Source organism: Triticum urartu, chromosome 5A (genome assembly GCF_056163025.1).
Source record: "Triticum urartu cultivar PI428250 chromosome 5A, HENAU_Tu73, whole genome shotgun sequence".
Taxonomy (NCBI): domain Eukaryota; kingdom Viridiplantae; phylum Streptophyta; class Magnoliopsida; order Poales; family Poaceae; genus Triticum; species Triticum urartu.
The window spans coordinates 591,860,729-591,875,649 of NC_141877.1; the positions used below are offsets into that span (position 1 = coordinate 591,860,729).

The following is a 14,921-nucleotide window of genomic DNA, read 5'->3' on the forward strand; positions in this document are numbered from 1 at the left end:
CGTGTTTTGGGCGTGCCGTGATGGTGCCCCTCCCCCTGTACCCATGGTATTTCTAGAGCGTAGTTATGTACGCGAAGTACTGGTGCCGCATTTTTGCGAGGGCTGGGGTTGGGGCCGCATTGCTACACCTGCTCGGAACGTGCTAGGCGGTCTTGTTGTAGGTTACTCCGGGCGCGCTGGACGGTGTCCGGACGTTTAATGGCTAGACTGGAGAACTGCTTGGAAAGGCTGCTTTGTACTTCCGCTGCAAGGGCCATCGTGTGCTCCTCCGTTCGGAGGGAGTGTTCGGTGTTTCCATTGACCATAATTACTCCTCGAGGGCCTGGCATCTTGAGCTTAAGGTATGTGTAGTGCGGTACCGCATTGAACTTGGCAAATGCGGTTCGTCCGAGCAGCGCGTGATAGCCACTGCGGAATGGGACTATGTCGAAGATTAACTCCTCGCTTCGGAAATTATCCGGAGATCCGAAGACCACTTCAAGTGTGACTGAGCCTGTACAGTTGGCCTCTACACCTGGTATTACGCCTTTAAAGGTCGTTTTGGTGGGCCTAATCCTCGAGGGATCTATGCCCATTTTCCGCACTGTATCCTGGTAAAGCAGGTTCAGGCTACTGCCGCCGTCCATAAGGACTCTAGTGAGATGAAATCCGTCAATAATTGGGTCTAGAACCAATGCGGCGAATCCGCCATGATGGGTGCTAGTGGGATGGTCCCTTCGATCAAAGGTGATCGGGCAGGAGGACCATGGGTTGAACTTTGGGGCGACTGGCTCTATCGTGTATACGTCCCTTAACGCGCGCTTCCGCTCCCTCTTGGGGATGTGGGTTGCGTATATCATGTTCACCGTCCGCACTTGTGGGGGAAAACCCTTCTGTCCACTGTTGTTTGGCGGCCGGGGCTCTTCATCGTCATCGCTATGCAGCCCCTTGTCTGTATTTTCGGCATTTAACTTGCATGTCTGCTTGAACACCCAACAATCCCTGTTGGTGTGATTGGCCGGCTTTTCGGGGGTGCCATGTATCTGGCACAAGCGGTCGAGTATTCGGTCCAAACTGGACGGGCCCCTAGGATTTCTTTTGAATGGCTTTTTCCGCTGACCGGATTTATAGCCTCTGAATCCGGCATTGACTGCCGTATCCTCAACGTTGTCGCCGTTAATGCGGCGCTTCTGCTTGTTGCGACGCGACCTGCCACTACTGTCCCTAGTATCCGAATTACCAGGGTTCTTGGTCATGTTGTTGCTACGAGCAAGCCAGATGTCTTCTCCCGCGCAAAAGCGGGTCATGAGTGTCGTGAGTGCTGCCATAGATTTCGGCTTTTCCTGTCCAAGGTGCCGGGCAAGCCACTCGTCACGGATATTGTGCTTGAAGGCTGCTAGGGCCTCAGCGCCCGGACAGTCGACTATTTGATTTTTCTTTGTTAGGAACCGTGTCCAGAATTGCCTGGCCGATTCCTCTGGCTGCTGAATTACGTGACTTAGGTCATCGGCGTCTGGGCGTCGCACATAAGTGCCCTGGAAATTGTCGAGGAATGCGGCTTCCAGGTCCTCCCAACAACTGATTGATCCTGTTGGCAAGCTGTTAAGACAATGCCGAGATGGTCCTTTAAGCTTGAGTGGGAGGTATTTGATGGCGTGGAAATCATCGCCGCGGGCCATGTGGATATGAAGGAGATAATCCTCGATCCATACCGCAGGATCTGTTGTGCCATCATATGATTCGATGTTTACGGGTTTGAAACCCTCGGGAATTTGATCATCCATTATTTCGTCTGTGAAGCATAGTGGGTGTGCAGCGCCTCTGTACTAGGCTATATCACGACGTAGCTCCAATGAGCTTTGTCTCCTGTGTTCGGCCCTGCCGAATTTGTGGCCGGCGTGACGGTTACCGTCTTGAGTCGTGGTGCGCCCACGCGATCCATAGATCGATCTTGTTTGCCTTGCCTTGTCCTCCAACATATCTCGCAGGTCCGGCGCATTTTCCCGTGCCTTGATACGGGGTGCGGCTTGAGTGGAGGGCCAAGAGGCCTCTCTGTCGCGGCCACGAGGTGGCCGATCGGCCGTATCGAGTGCAGGTGATGCAGGTTTAAGTGCTTCCTCCTCTAGTCGGGGTAGCAACCTACACTTTGGGTAGCTCTTGGAGGGGCGCTCGAGTTTATGCTCTTCGGCCGCAAGGACTTCAGTCCATCTGTCGACTAGCAAGTCTTGATCAGCTCTAAGTTGTTGCTATTTTTTCTTGAGGCTTCTTGCCGTGGCCATAAGCCTGCGGTGAAAATGCTCTTGCTCGACGGGATCCTCTGGCACGACAAATTCGTCGTCATCGAGGCTTGCCACGTCTTCGGAGGGAGGCATATAATTATCGTCCTCGACCTCTCTATTTGCCGCTCTCTCATGAGGGCTGGTTTCTCCATCCTCCTGTGCTAAATCTTGCTGGAGGGGGTTTTCTTCGGCACTCTCCGGAGTATTATTGTCTCCCGTGCTGGAATCACCGTATTTGTTTTGGCGGGATTTTGATCGGCGCCGCTGACACCGGCGCTTAGGCTGTTTCTTGGAGGGGTCATCCTCCGCTGTTCCATCGCCATCTCCTTCTTTTGGGGTGTCCACCATGTATATGTCATATGACGAGGTGGCTTTCCAGGGCCCGATAGGTGCTGGTTCTTCATCGTCTCCTGCATCGGCGTCCATACCGTCGATGTCTTCGGAGTCGAAGTTGAGCATGTCGGTTAAATCGTCGACAGTGGCTACAAAGTGGGTGGTGGGTGGGCTTTGAATTCCTTCATCGTCCGTATCCCAACCTTGCTGACCGTAGTCCGGCCAGGGCTCTCCTGATAAAGAGAGAGACTTTAGTGTCTTCAGAATATCGCCGAAAGGCGAGTGCTGAAAGATGTCCACGGCAGTAACTCCATGATCGGCGCCCAATCGGATTCGATCGGCAGGGGCGCGGAGGGTTCGGAGTCCGGAGAGGAGTCCGGCTCCTTGGAGTCACGAGTCTCGCAGAGTGCGGGGCTGGTGTTCGGCGCGATCGCCGTTGGGAGCGCAGCCCCCGAGGCGGTGTCCAACCACCCATACTCGATCGGCGCAGTTGGCTCCGAATTAAGGGTCGAAGCCGATGCGGGTGCGGCCTCCAGGGCACTGTTCAGCGGCAGAGCTAGATCATGCTTGTCGTGACAGTGCGGCGCGCTCGGCAGTGGCTCGAATCCGTCGAAGATCAAGTCCCCGCGGATGTTAGCCGTATAGTTTAAACTTCCAAATCTGACCTGACGGCCAGGGGCGTAGCTTTCGATCTGCTTCAGATGGCCAAGTGAATTGGCCCGCAGTGCGAAGCCGCCGAAGACGAAGATCTGTCCGGGGAGGAAGGTCTCACCCTGGACTGCATCGCTATTGATGATCGTAGGAGCCATCGAGCCTGACGGCGATGACACAGAGGAACTCTCAATGAAAGCACCAATGTTGGTGTCAAAACCGGCGGATCTCGGATAGGGGGTCCCGAACTGTGCGTCTAGGCCGGATGGTAACAGGAGGCAAGGGACACGAAGTTTTACCCAGGTTCGGGCCCTCTCGATGGAGGTAAAACCCTACGTCCTGCTTGATTAATATTGATGATATGGGTAGTACAAGAGTAGATCTATCACGAGATCGGAGAGGCTAAACCCTAGAAGCTAGCCTATGGTATGATTGTTGTTGTTTATGTTGTCCTACAGACTAAAACCATCCGGTTTATATAGACACCGGAGAGGGTTAGGGTTACACAAAGTCGGTTACAATGGTAGGAGATCTGCATATCGTATGGCCAAGCTTGCCCTCCACGCCAAGGAAAGTCCCTTCCGGACATGGGACGAAGTCTTCAATCTTGTATCTTCATAGTCCAGGAGTCCGCCTGAAGGTATAGTCCGGCTATCCGAACACCCCCTAATCCAGGACTCCCTCAGAGGGGATATCTCTTTGGAAGAAATTTCAACTTCTACATCCTAGGATGCATCCATGCATCATTCATTTAATCAAAGAAGGTTTAAGACAACGGTACCATTGCCAAGGCTTCTTATTTGATTTAAATGTTTTTTATAAAACAAAATTAGAGGACTCTGCCATTTAGAAAATTTCCCTACAAAGCTTGTCTAGTCTATTGACTTGGAACCCATAGAAATTTATGCTTTCCGCAATGATCTAATGATGCATGCAATTTTGAAGAAAAATGAAATCACCGAGCCCAATCTTATATAAGTCTATTGTATCTATGAAATTTATGGTATAGACTTAGTCATCTCGTCTGATTTTTTATGTGTTATTACATATTATAAAAACCAACAACTACCAAGAGTGGACCTTTTGTTCTCGGGCTCCATGGAGTCCGAAATTTTCAAACATTTAAATTTTTACCTTTTTAGTCTTTTTAAAAAAATACACAAGTACTTATATATGTATACTAGATGTGTGTACAATTTCATCACGAAATACGTTTTGGTGTGGGCTGTACAAAAAGAACCATGTACTTTTATAGTGAACAATACATGTGCTAGAAATATGTGATTTAGTCATTTTTGTGTAGCTCACGTATAAATGTATTCCGCCATGAAACTTTGCAGAAAAGTAGTATAGATCCGTGTGTATGCTTGTATTCCTCCATGAAACATAAAATTTTGATTTTTGAACTTTTCAAATAAAGGGTTCCATGAAGCTCGAGCTCCATTAGGCATTTCCGACCGCTACCATCTTACCATACATTTATATGTTTCTAGTTTTCTATAAGCATTTTACACTGCCATGTTATACATTTTCTACATGCATGTTTTTCCCCACTCCCACCATCATAAACGTCCTACTTTAGAAAAATGAATACCATGCCACTTGGTAATGGACAGACGCCTATTTGTAATATAAAAATAGTTTGTCTAATTCACATCTACTCCCTTCCTTCCAGTTTATAAGGCTCAAATCTCAAATCTCATCAACCAAGGCATTTTATGATTGGAGGAATGTATCTCGTACTTTACAAAACTATCCTAATTAAACTCATGCACTAATTTGGACTAATTACAGTGCATGCATGCTTGACCACTACTCCCTCCGTTCCTAAATATAAGTCTTTTTAGACATTTCAAATGCACTACAACATACGGATGTATGTAGACATATTTTAGAGTGTAGATTCACTCATTTTGCTTCGCGTGTAGTCACTTGTTGAAATCTCTAGAAAGACTTATACTCTCTCCGTTTCAAAATAGATACTCAACTTTATACTAACTTTAATACAAAGTTGAGCCATCTATTTTGGAACGGAGGAAGTATTTGGGAATGGAGGGAGTAGATGAGTAGGAATATTACATGCATTAGTGTGTTTCTTTTTAATTCTTGCATGCAAATATTTAATGTGCATTGGAAATTAAAAATAAGATGGAGATGAGCCTTTTAAATTGGAAAAACAAAAAAATTGAGATAGGCCTTATAAACCGAAAAGGAGGGAGTAGATATTTTATAAGGACGTATAAAAATTTGCACAGTATAGGTTCTCGCACAAGTTGGAAAACAAAATTGGAAGAAAGACAACCGAAGAAGCCGCAAAAGTCAGCCCATGAACCATGATTTGCATTGACCACGGCGGAACTGACAAACAAGCAGAAATCAACAGCAAAAACATGCAGGAAAGAGGGCACCAAATCAAACCAAACCGAACGAGCATTTTAAAAATCGCCCGACGCAGCATTGACCTCGATCGATGCCATAGTCCGGACGCATCCAATTAATACAGCTCTCCCGCACTACTCGTACCCGTACATGGTATTCGCTCCCCTAGTCGTCGTCTCCCCGTCCCGCTCCCCGCAACATGCAAAGCGTTGACGTCCCCCTCGCAGCAACCTCCGTCCGCTGGATCCGAGCTCCCTCCCTCCCTTCCTTCGACCCCAAACAAAAACCCCACCGGACGATCAGGAATCGCTCTCCCCTCTCCACCACCACCATTCCACCAACGACTCCTCACCTTCACCTCTCCTAGCTAGCTAGCTAGCCTCCGCTCGCTTCGGTCCAGCGGCGACGAGCGCGACGTCGGGATGAACGCCGGTGCCCCGCCGGCGCCCGGCCGGTTCACCCCGGGCGACGGCACCTCCGTGGGCATGTTCAGCTCCGACCGCATCGGCGGCTTCGGCTACGGCGTCGGCGTCTCCGTCGGCATCCTCCTCCTCATCACCACCATCACGCTCGCCTCCTACTTCTGCACCCGCGCGCCCCCGCCCGGCCCGGAGGCCGCCGCCGACGCCGAAGGGACGGCCCGGCGAAGGCGGCGTGCGCGGCGCCGCGAGGGCGGCGGCGACAACGATGGCGGCGGGGCAACCGGCGACGACGTCGACGTGGAGCTCGGCATCGACGAGGCCACGCTCAAGGGGTACCCGGAGGTGGTGTACGGCGAGGCGCGGAGGAGCAAGAACAGGAAGCTGGGCACCACCTGCACCTGCTGCTCCGTGTGCCTCGACAACTACGGCGACGGCGACGTGCTCCGCATGCTGCCGGACTGCGGCCACCTGTTCCACCGGGAGTGCGTCGACCCCTGGCTCCGGAAGCACCCGACCTGCCCCGTCTGCCGGACCTCGCCGCTGCCCAGCCCCTTGCCCACGCCCCTCGCGGAGGTCACGCCGCTGGCCATGACGAGGCTGTCCTCCTGACACCACACAGAGGTTCTTGCGTGGTTTTAATGTTCTTGCTCTTTTCTCGTTCCTTTTTCTCTTGTTTTAGAAAATTGGGATTGGTGAAAGAAAAGTTCAGGTTAGGAATCAATTAGAAGTTTCTTTTGTGATCTGGGGTGTAAATCCGGTTTCAGCTTAGTTTCACTTCTGATGGAAATGCAAGTCAGCCTAGCATTCTGTCCTGAATCCTGATACAAATGGTTGAGAGTTCCCCGATCAGAAGTTCAGAACATGTGCTCAAAGAGGGATTATTACTTGACATTAGCAAATTGGGTGTCAATGTCACAATGTAGAGTAGGTTGTCTTGAATATACTGAATCAAATGTTGGGTTTCAAGCTCGAAATGTAAATGCATTCTCTCATTGTCATACACTGATTCGCAAATGCAGCAGACAAGTTCAGAATCAGCGCTTTGGGCCGATTCGATATTCTTGGCTTCCAGTGTCAGTTAGAACATCGAACAGCGATAGTTCGGTATTCAATTTCAAACACCTCCAGCAAGTTGACCAATTTACAATTCCGGCAACCCCCCAAACTGAATCTTTAATATAATCTTGGTCTCTAAGCAAGGTGGAGTACATGCAGCCCCCTTCCCCCCAGGTTTGCAGGGTCAATCATGCGAAAACCCGTAGTTTTCATTGTGCTTTGGAGTAACACAGACACCCATGCGGCTTCATGTTCTACGAGACAAGATATAGAGCAAAATGACAGGCACCTTCGATTCCAGGGCACGCGACTTCTGCCTTGATCCGAACAAAACAATGACCGTCCATTTGAATTTTAACTTATTTTTGTGCACTGATCTGCTGAGAGTCTGGGAGCTCGTTGAATCGTAGGCACTGCATTGGGTTCAGTTTTTACCGGCTGCTGGAGAGAATCAGAGAAGAAAGTGTCGGTTGATTACATTTCAAACGTACTATGGATGAAACACGGCAGAAAATGGTATACAGTAGAGGAGGTACTCCTGTATCAGGATTCGGGCATCTGTGGTGTTATGGTCTGTGATGGTACAGCGTTGAAGAGCTGGATACGCCGCTTACGGTAGATGATTTTAATGGAGACGACTTTCTGCTCTGTGTACTGTTAAGTGGTATCGTAGGCTCGTGGTACTGTTACTGTTAGTGGTCCAGCAATCCAGACGTACAGCCAGCGATTTTTTTAACCAGCTGACGTCGTAGAAAAACGAAGGCGGTCGAAAAAGACCCAGAACGCCCACGTCTGTTTTTAACAAACAGACACCTTGTTCAAAGTTTACAAAATTTAACTTTGAGCAAAGCTAAAATGCGGATTAAATAAAAACAGAGGAAGTACAATTTTGTCTTTGTTTATTGCAAATTTCAGTACTTCGTTCAGCCCGTGCCATTTTCTGTAAATTAGTCGCAAAAAGGACCCGTCGATATATCTTTATGAGCCTTTCAAAAAGCGTGGAAATCAAATGCCACAGTTGTCTCACTTCGAACAAGGTGTCATTTTCCTTCCCTGCCTGCAACAAAGTTTTTCAATTCCGGATGCAAAAAAAAAAAAAAAACTCATTGGGCACCGAGATTTCTGGTTACCACGTTAACCAGAAAATACCGAGCGGTTACCAGATGATTTTTTGAATGAATTTCAATGCAACAAAATTTAGTTTAAATTCATTCAAATTCATGAATTAGGTTTTTTTTTTTGCTCAGCCAGGCAATTTCTTGTGAGGTATCGGGAATTCACAGTTACCGGGCGATAACCGAGTTTTCCGCCTGGTAACTAGATCTTTGCCTGCAACTTTATTTTTGCAATGTGATCTCCTCTAGTCTATTGGATAAAAACAATTTTTTGATCAACATTTTATCTAGAATCTAAGTACCATCAATATTCATTTATCTACTCCTATAAAAGAGTATGTTCGTGATCTTGCCAGTCATTTCTGACTATCCAATCTACACCTAATATAAGGCATGCGAAACAAGATGCGGTATTTTGCAAAATGACCCTGTGAATCTGTGCCACATTTGCAGAAAACTCATTAGTATCTCCAAACCAGGCACATTTGCAAAAACCCCCTATAATGACCCCGTGACTCTATGCCCTCCCCCACCTCATCCAAACAAATAGGAGGAATAAAATTTGGGCAAACCCTAACATAATTTTATTGATTTTCTTTCGAGATTATGAACATGTATTCGTCTCCTTAGATCTATTGCCTAGCACACATACTTTGCTAGTAAGCCATAAAATACCCAGAAAACCAGCAATAGCGTGAAAGACCATTCTAGTGGAAAACAAGTGTCTTTTTACTAAAAGAAATAAATAGAGAATTGGTCCATGAACCTATTGTTTTAGGACGCCGATAAGTGCCACACATGTGGGCGTTAGGGAATCCGCCCACACATTTTATGTGGTGTATAAGAGGAACAGCCCACACACCTACGTGTGGGCAAAACAATTAGCGCCCACACGCCTCTTTTTCCCCTCCCGATCCCTCTCACACGCGTGCGTGTGGGCGACCTCGTACCTCCTGGTCCCGCACGCCACGCGTGACGGTCACCGCACGCCCGCAGTTGCCATGGTCCAGACCCTCGTCCATGTTCGTTTAATTGCAGTTGCTATATCGCTGAACTACGGTTGCCATGTCGGACAACTGCAGTTGCCATGGTTGCTCAACTGCACTTGCCATGTATGATCTGATCTAATGTAGTTGCCATGATTTCATAACTTTAGGAGTTGCCACATACTAACACTAGGCAGTTGAGAGAGTTGCCATGTGCTCACAAGCATGCTAGGGCAGTTGCCATGTAAAAAGGAAGAGTTGCCATCTGCTTACGTGCACGTTAGGGCAGTTGCCATGTACATGCACGTTAGGGCAGTTGCCATGTACCATGCAAAAACATATGGCAACTCGGTAAAAGAGAGTTGTCATCTGCTTACGTGCACACTAGGCAGTTGCTATGTACCCTGCAAAACACATAGCAAACTCGGGTAAAAAAAGAGAGTTGCCACCTGTTTATAAAAGCACACTAGGGGCAGTTGCCATGTGCAGTGCAAAAACACATGGCAACTAGCAGCTTGGGTGTGGGAGAGAAGAAGGGCGTGTGGGCAAGATGCAAATACCCACACACTAGCCCTTGTGTGTGCGTGCAAAGTGGCGTGTGGGCGAACTGCTGAACGCCCACACACCAGTCCCTCCTGTGTGGTGAAACGGTCGTGTGGGCGACCGGCTGAACGCCCACACACCAGGTATGTCCTACATGGCACTAGAAACATGCCAAGATTCGTGCGCTCACGGACGGACGCGGATCTACGCGTGTGGGCGAGATGCAAAAGCCCACACGTATGGGCGTTAACATTTCCGTTGTTTTATTCAGCACCCCATTAAGCCTTATGATGCGAAGGTGGTTATATTTAGCTATTTGGTGTTTTTCTTCTTAATACAAAAAAAGGGAGCAACTACGTAGAAGTCTGGTGGCCACACATTTTGGTCAGCCGATTTGCAGCGCCTGCAGCCCCATAGGCCCACGCAGCGTGTGCAAGTTGAACAATGGGCTTCCAATTAGAATTCAGATAGGTAGGAATCACGGGATATACCAAGTGGTGTTAACAATAATCTCATATACATCATAGCTCCACGACTCAAGTTGAATCCGATCTAAAAAAGACACTCAAGTTGAATCCCAAATATTTTAAAAGTGACAATCTATTTTAAAAAGTATGATTTCGAAACTACCATAAGGATATGGATCTTCAAAGAGATGGTAAAAAAATTATTTTATTTTGACCTCATTGAATCGAACTTTTAAAACACAGATTTTTCTAGGGCAAAAATAGGAATGTCAAGTCATTTATTTGCCACTTACATCCCTAGGCAAAAACACAGATTTTTGTTTGTTTTATATAAGCATGTCAGAAAAACAGGCAGGCTTGTACAGTAAAACTCAACTGAAGGCCTCCACCCGTGTTTTTTTTTTGTTTTGAGATTTGCCTCCACCTCAATTGCACGCAATGACAATGTCAAGGCCCAAATAGGCCTCCACATACACACACTGCTGCCAACATCTCTCTCCTTGGATTGACCGGCCCCACTTGCTCAGCGACACGACTCGCGTCCACCTGCCTGCCTGCCGGTCTAGTCGCCACACAGCAGAGCTTTGGTTCGCAGCGATGGCGACCGACCGCCGCCTCCGCGACCTGCTCCTCCTCGCCGCGGCGCTCCTGCTCTCCGCCTCCTGCGCCGCCGCCGCCGACTTCGAGTACTGCAGTGAGTGCTCCGAGCTCTCCTTTCGCGGCTAAATCGTCCCCGTTTTGACTTTTGAGATTCCACGGATTGTGTATGCGATGCGAGCTTCTGTTGGTGTTTGGTTCCGCAGAAAAGGGGCGCCACTATCCGGTGAAGGTGAGCGGCGTGGAGATCGTCCCCGACCCCGTCGTGCGCGGCGAGCCCGCCACCTTCAAGATCTCCGCCTCCACCGGTAAGATTTCGTCGAATAGCCTGAACTCCTTGCGATTTGGCTTGTGAATTGTGGCGCGGTGTGCTCATGACTGCTGTCGGCCAACTTGAATCTAGCTTGTTAGTAGAGTACTCCTTGTTATGGCTTATTGTTGGTAGCAGCCTACTCCAGAGTTTAGATCGGTGTCTCCGTGTGTATGTGGTAGTCAGATCAAATCGATGCACTTTTGCTTGTTTTTTGATGTGTCGATTTTTTCGAGCAATCAAATTAGTGCCCTGCTGAAGGTTTAGCTGGCCCTATCCATGTACTGTTATATGTGAATTAGTCATGTCCGCGGTAACATTTCAAGTTTTCAACCGAATTGGAGTTTTGTGAAGGACCTAATGTGGTGTGTTAGGAACTGAGATTTGGGGAATATGTCTCTTTAGGTGTTTTTGTAAGACTTCTTTGGAGTTTGGACAAGTCAGCTGTTACTGTCTTTCTATATTTTGCACCTGCATGTTTGGATTGTGGAACGTCCAATATTTGTTGGCCGCAAATTGCAGTAATGCGTGCATGTTTATCGGCCTTACTTTCACGACTTCCCTGTGTTTGTCGATGCTTGTATTTGAGTTTGCCGAGGCTTCCTGAGTCTCTTAAAATTCATCTGACATGTCAACCGAAATGGTTTGTAGGAGTATGTCCCAGTTAGTTGTTCTGATAGCCAATAGGTGAAAGAAATGTGAGTTGTAACATGTGTTTCCTGCAAAACACTTTATATATTCCACTTCATAGTTAGTACCATGGTCGCTAGGGCTTTAATATTGAAATTTTTGTGATGTGGATCTGGCAGGGTTTCTGCTGAAATATAGATTCTTTTTGTCTGTTGGGCCTAGTCTATCGTGGATCTGCTACTAGTGTCTGCACACGCACACACACGCATGAACGGCATGCACCCATATTTCACAGTGTTTTTCTGTAACTAGAATGTTTTTTTTTCTAGTTGCTTCCTTGCTCTGAATCTCCCTGATGCATTTTTACTATTGTTTACACCTGGCAGATAAAACCATCACCAAAGGGAAGCTGGTGGTAGATGTGTGGTACTTCTTTTTCCACGTCGATTCAGAGACTCACGACTTGTGTGCTGGGACTCCCTGTCCCGCAACGGGCGAATTCGTACTAGCCAGCGAACAGACTTTGCCATCTTACACCCCACCAGTAAGCATACCCGCAGTGCACATTCAGTTTCGGTGCCGAACTTGTCTAGATATTTTCCCTTGTAGTGCTTGTGACAGACAAGGGGCTCAATAGGCCGCTGCAAGTAAGATCACATCTAGACATCCTGACGTTTTGTGTTGCTGTGATGTGCTTCAGGGTTCTTACAGTCTCCAGATGAAGCTGCTGGGAGACAAGAACGAGGAGCTGACCTGCATCTTGTTCGGGTTCAGCATCGGGTTCGTCGCACCTGTCGCCATTATGTGAACCAAATATGTGCCGCGACCCAAACACACCCTTGGTTGCAGTTGCAAAGAGCACACCATGGTCCAGGGATGTATGTATGTACCTGCAGAACTCTCTAAAATCTGAATCACCCCGAGTGGGAGAGCATGTGTTGGACTGAGCCGTTTTATTCAGAGTTGCTGCCAGTGCGTGTTTTCTGAGTGTTGAATGTCGCTTGTGTGTGTGTTTTACATGTGTGGTTGGGCTCCGCGGTTGCTTTCGACGAACCATGGGCATTTTGGGTGATTGGTTGGGGCCGGTGCCGCATTCATCCTGTTGTGATGGCCCGACAAGGGCGTCCATCCGTGGAGGACCTGTCGTGGGTTGCTGCTAGCACGCTGTCCACCGAGGCAGAGAAGATAGCGTCGCACTGTGAAGCACCTAAATGCTTTGTCTATGTAGTACCCTGATGAAAGCGGCTCCTTTTTCTTCTGCTCCGATGATTTTGTTATCTCTGATGACTCAGCGCTTAGTTATAATACGCACAAATAGATGTTAAGCATGTGTCCCTACTGGAGCATCAACACTTGTATGCGACAAGAAAGGGTGCGGCGTTGGCTATGCAGTTGTCCTCCTATGGTAGCTAAATACCCGTGCGTCATAACGGAACAATAAATGAAATCTACGCAATATTCCACAACAGCAAAAGGGTAATACATAATAAATACAAATGAAAGAATCACTATAGTTTGGAACCATGCGTGTTGAGAGCGTGACTCTCGTGTGACGTCAAATAAGTCGTGAGAAACACCGACATCTTCCACATGTTTCCTCCTCTGTCACGACAACCAAGCAAACACAAATCATTCAAACTTGTGGGAATCTTAAAGTTGATAAAACGACAACATCAATCAACTTCCACTGTAGCACAACATTGAGAATTGGGTGGCAGGGTGCCTTATTGCTAGAGGAGAGGGTTTCAATGGCTTTCTATGTTGCGACAGGTGTTGGTAGATTTTTTTCTCTTGTGTTTCTTTCTGATAAAAAGAACACCGTAACACACCGCCAACAAATTTGCAGCGTGGGAGCAAACAAATGACTTCGGGGAAAATGGACCTTACGTGCTTGTGACACATGAAGGACATAATTTATGTTTTTATGTGATTTATGAATGAGACGTTAGTTTGCAAAACATACCAAATAATGAAGATATATGCATGATTCATGAAGGAGATGTATATTTATAAGGGCGTTATCTGCGCCGGTGCGCCGGCCCAACAGTTGGCCGGTCAAACGCCAGCCTCCCGATGCAGCGAGCCGGGACCATCTGATCTGGCACTTAACCCCGCCTCATTCTTCTTCCTCCGATCCGGTGATTTGTAGCCTCTCGCTGAACCATCTCCTCCTCTCGCGTTGGTCAACGCAAACAGAAATCCCCTCCTTCCTGTTTCCCGCGAGCATCTCTGCCCTCGCCCCCCACGCGCTTGCGCTCCGGCGAGGGGCGACAGCACCCCGTCCCCTTGCGCCGCTGCTCATTGCAGCACCAGCGTCGTAGCCCCCATGCCACCCTTCTGCTGAAAGGTCGTCGTTGCCGCATGTCGTGTCCGTAGCTGACAAACCAGACCATTGCAGCTCTGATGCGGTCGGTTCCAGCGCCATACACCATGATTGGAGCACCACCGGCGTCATCGCGGCCGTCAACTTGCACAGTCATGCCCAACACAGAAGTCCAAAAGCAACAAAATCCTCTATTTGTCGGTTGAAGAAAAAATTTACCTGGTTCCAACAAAATTGAACACCGGTTCTAGCAAAATAACAACTCATCAGCAAGAACTCCATTGACCGATTGTAGCAAAAAAAACCCGGTTCCAGCAAAAATGAACACCGGTTCCAGCAAATAACAACTCTTTCAGCAAGAACTCCCGGTGATTGATTGTAGCAAAACAGAGAGCCCGTCCCAGCACCCTGCTACCCCGTTTCCAGCAAAACAGAGAGCTGGTTTCAGCAAAATTTCTTTTCGGTTGTAGCAAAAACCAAACGTTCGATCAGCAAAAAAAGCTTACGGTCTCTAGTTCCAGCATTTGTTAATGTGGATCCAGCAATTTTTTTGCCGGTTGTAGCAAAACAAAAAACCTGTTGTAGCAAAATTACCTGTATCGTCGTTCAGTTCCAGCACTGGTCATGTGTGGATGCAACTTTTTCGCCGGCTGGTTCCAGCAAAAATGATATATGGTTGCAGCACCGGAGCCCGTCGTCTTCGCCGCCGACAGCTGCTGGTTGCAGCAAGCATGGTCTCCGGTTCCAGCATCTCGGGACTCTGGTTCCAGCAAAACAAAAGCTCGGTTGCAACACCGAAGCCTCTCCCGTCTCCACCTTCGGCGACTGCTGGTTATAGCAACCATGGCTGC

The 14,921-nt window shown here is 48.2% G+C and overlaps 2 protein-coding genes across 2 annotated transcripts; both read left to right on the forward strand.

The window, feature by feature from the left end:
* Window positions 1-5,782: 5,782 nt before the first annotated feature.
* LOC125506103 (putative RING-H2 finger protein ATL71) lies at window positions 5,783-7,043 on the forward strand. The gene has a single exon (XM_048670979.2). The coding sequence runs from the start codon at window positions 6,044-6,046 to the stop codon at window positions 6,650-6,652; it is 609 nt and encodes a 202-aa protein (XP_048526936.1). The 5' UTR covers window positions 5,783-6,043; the 3' UTR covers window positions 6,653-7,043.
* A 3,615-nt stretch (window positions 7,044-10,658) lies between these two features.
* Window positions 10,659-12,742, forward strand: LOC125510912 (uncharacterized). Its single transcript, XM_048676202.2, has 4 exons — window positions 10,659-10,904; window positions 11,014-11,115; window positions 12,134-12,291; window positions 12,448-12,742. Exons 1-4 carry the CDS (start codon window positions 10,808-10,810, stop codon window positions 12,553-12,555), a joined length of 465 nt encoding a protein of 154 aa, XP_048532159.1. The 5' UTR covers window positions 10,659-10,807; the 3' UTR covers window positions 12,556-12,742.
* The last annotated feature ends 2,179 nt before the right edge of the window (window positions 12,743-14,921 follow it).

What these genes read in the sequence shown, in the direction of transcription:
- LOC125506103 (XM_048670979.2), top strand. Translation starts at nt 6,044, where the DNA reads ATGAACGCCGGTGCCCCGCCGGCGCCCGGCCGGTTCACCCCGGGCGAC.
- LOC125510912 (XM_048676202.2), top strand. Translation starts at nt 10,808, where the DNA reads ATGGCGACCGACCGCCGCCTCCGCGACCTGCTCCTCCTCGCCGCGGCG. An exon ending in CAAGATCTCCGCCTCCACCG is followed by an intron (nt 11,116 to 12,133) that starts GTAAGATTTCGT and finishes TACACCTGGCAG; the next exon opens with ATAAAACCATCACCAAAGGG. An exon ending in TGCCATCTTACACCCCACCA is followed by an intron (nt 12,292 to 12,447) that starts GTAAGCATACCC and finishes GATGTGCTTCAG; the next exon opens with GGTTCTTACAGTCTCCAGAT.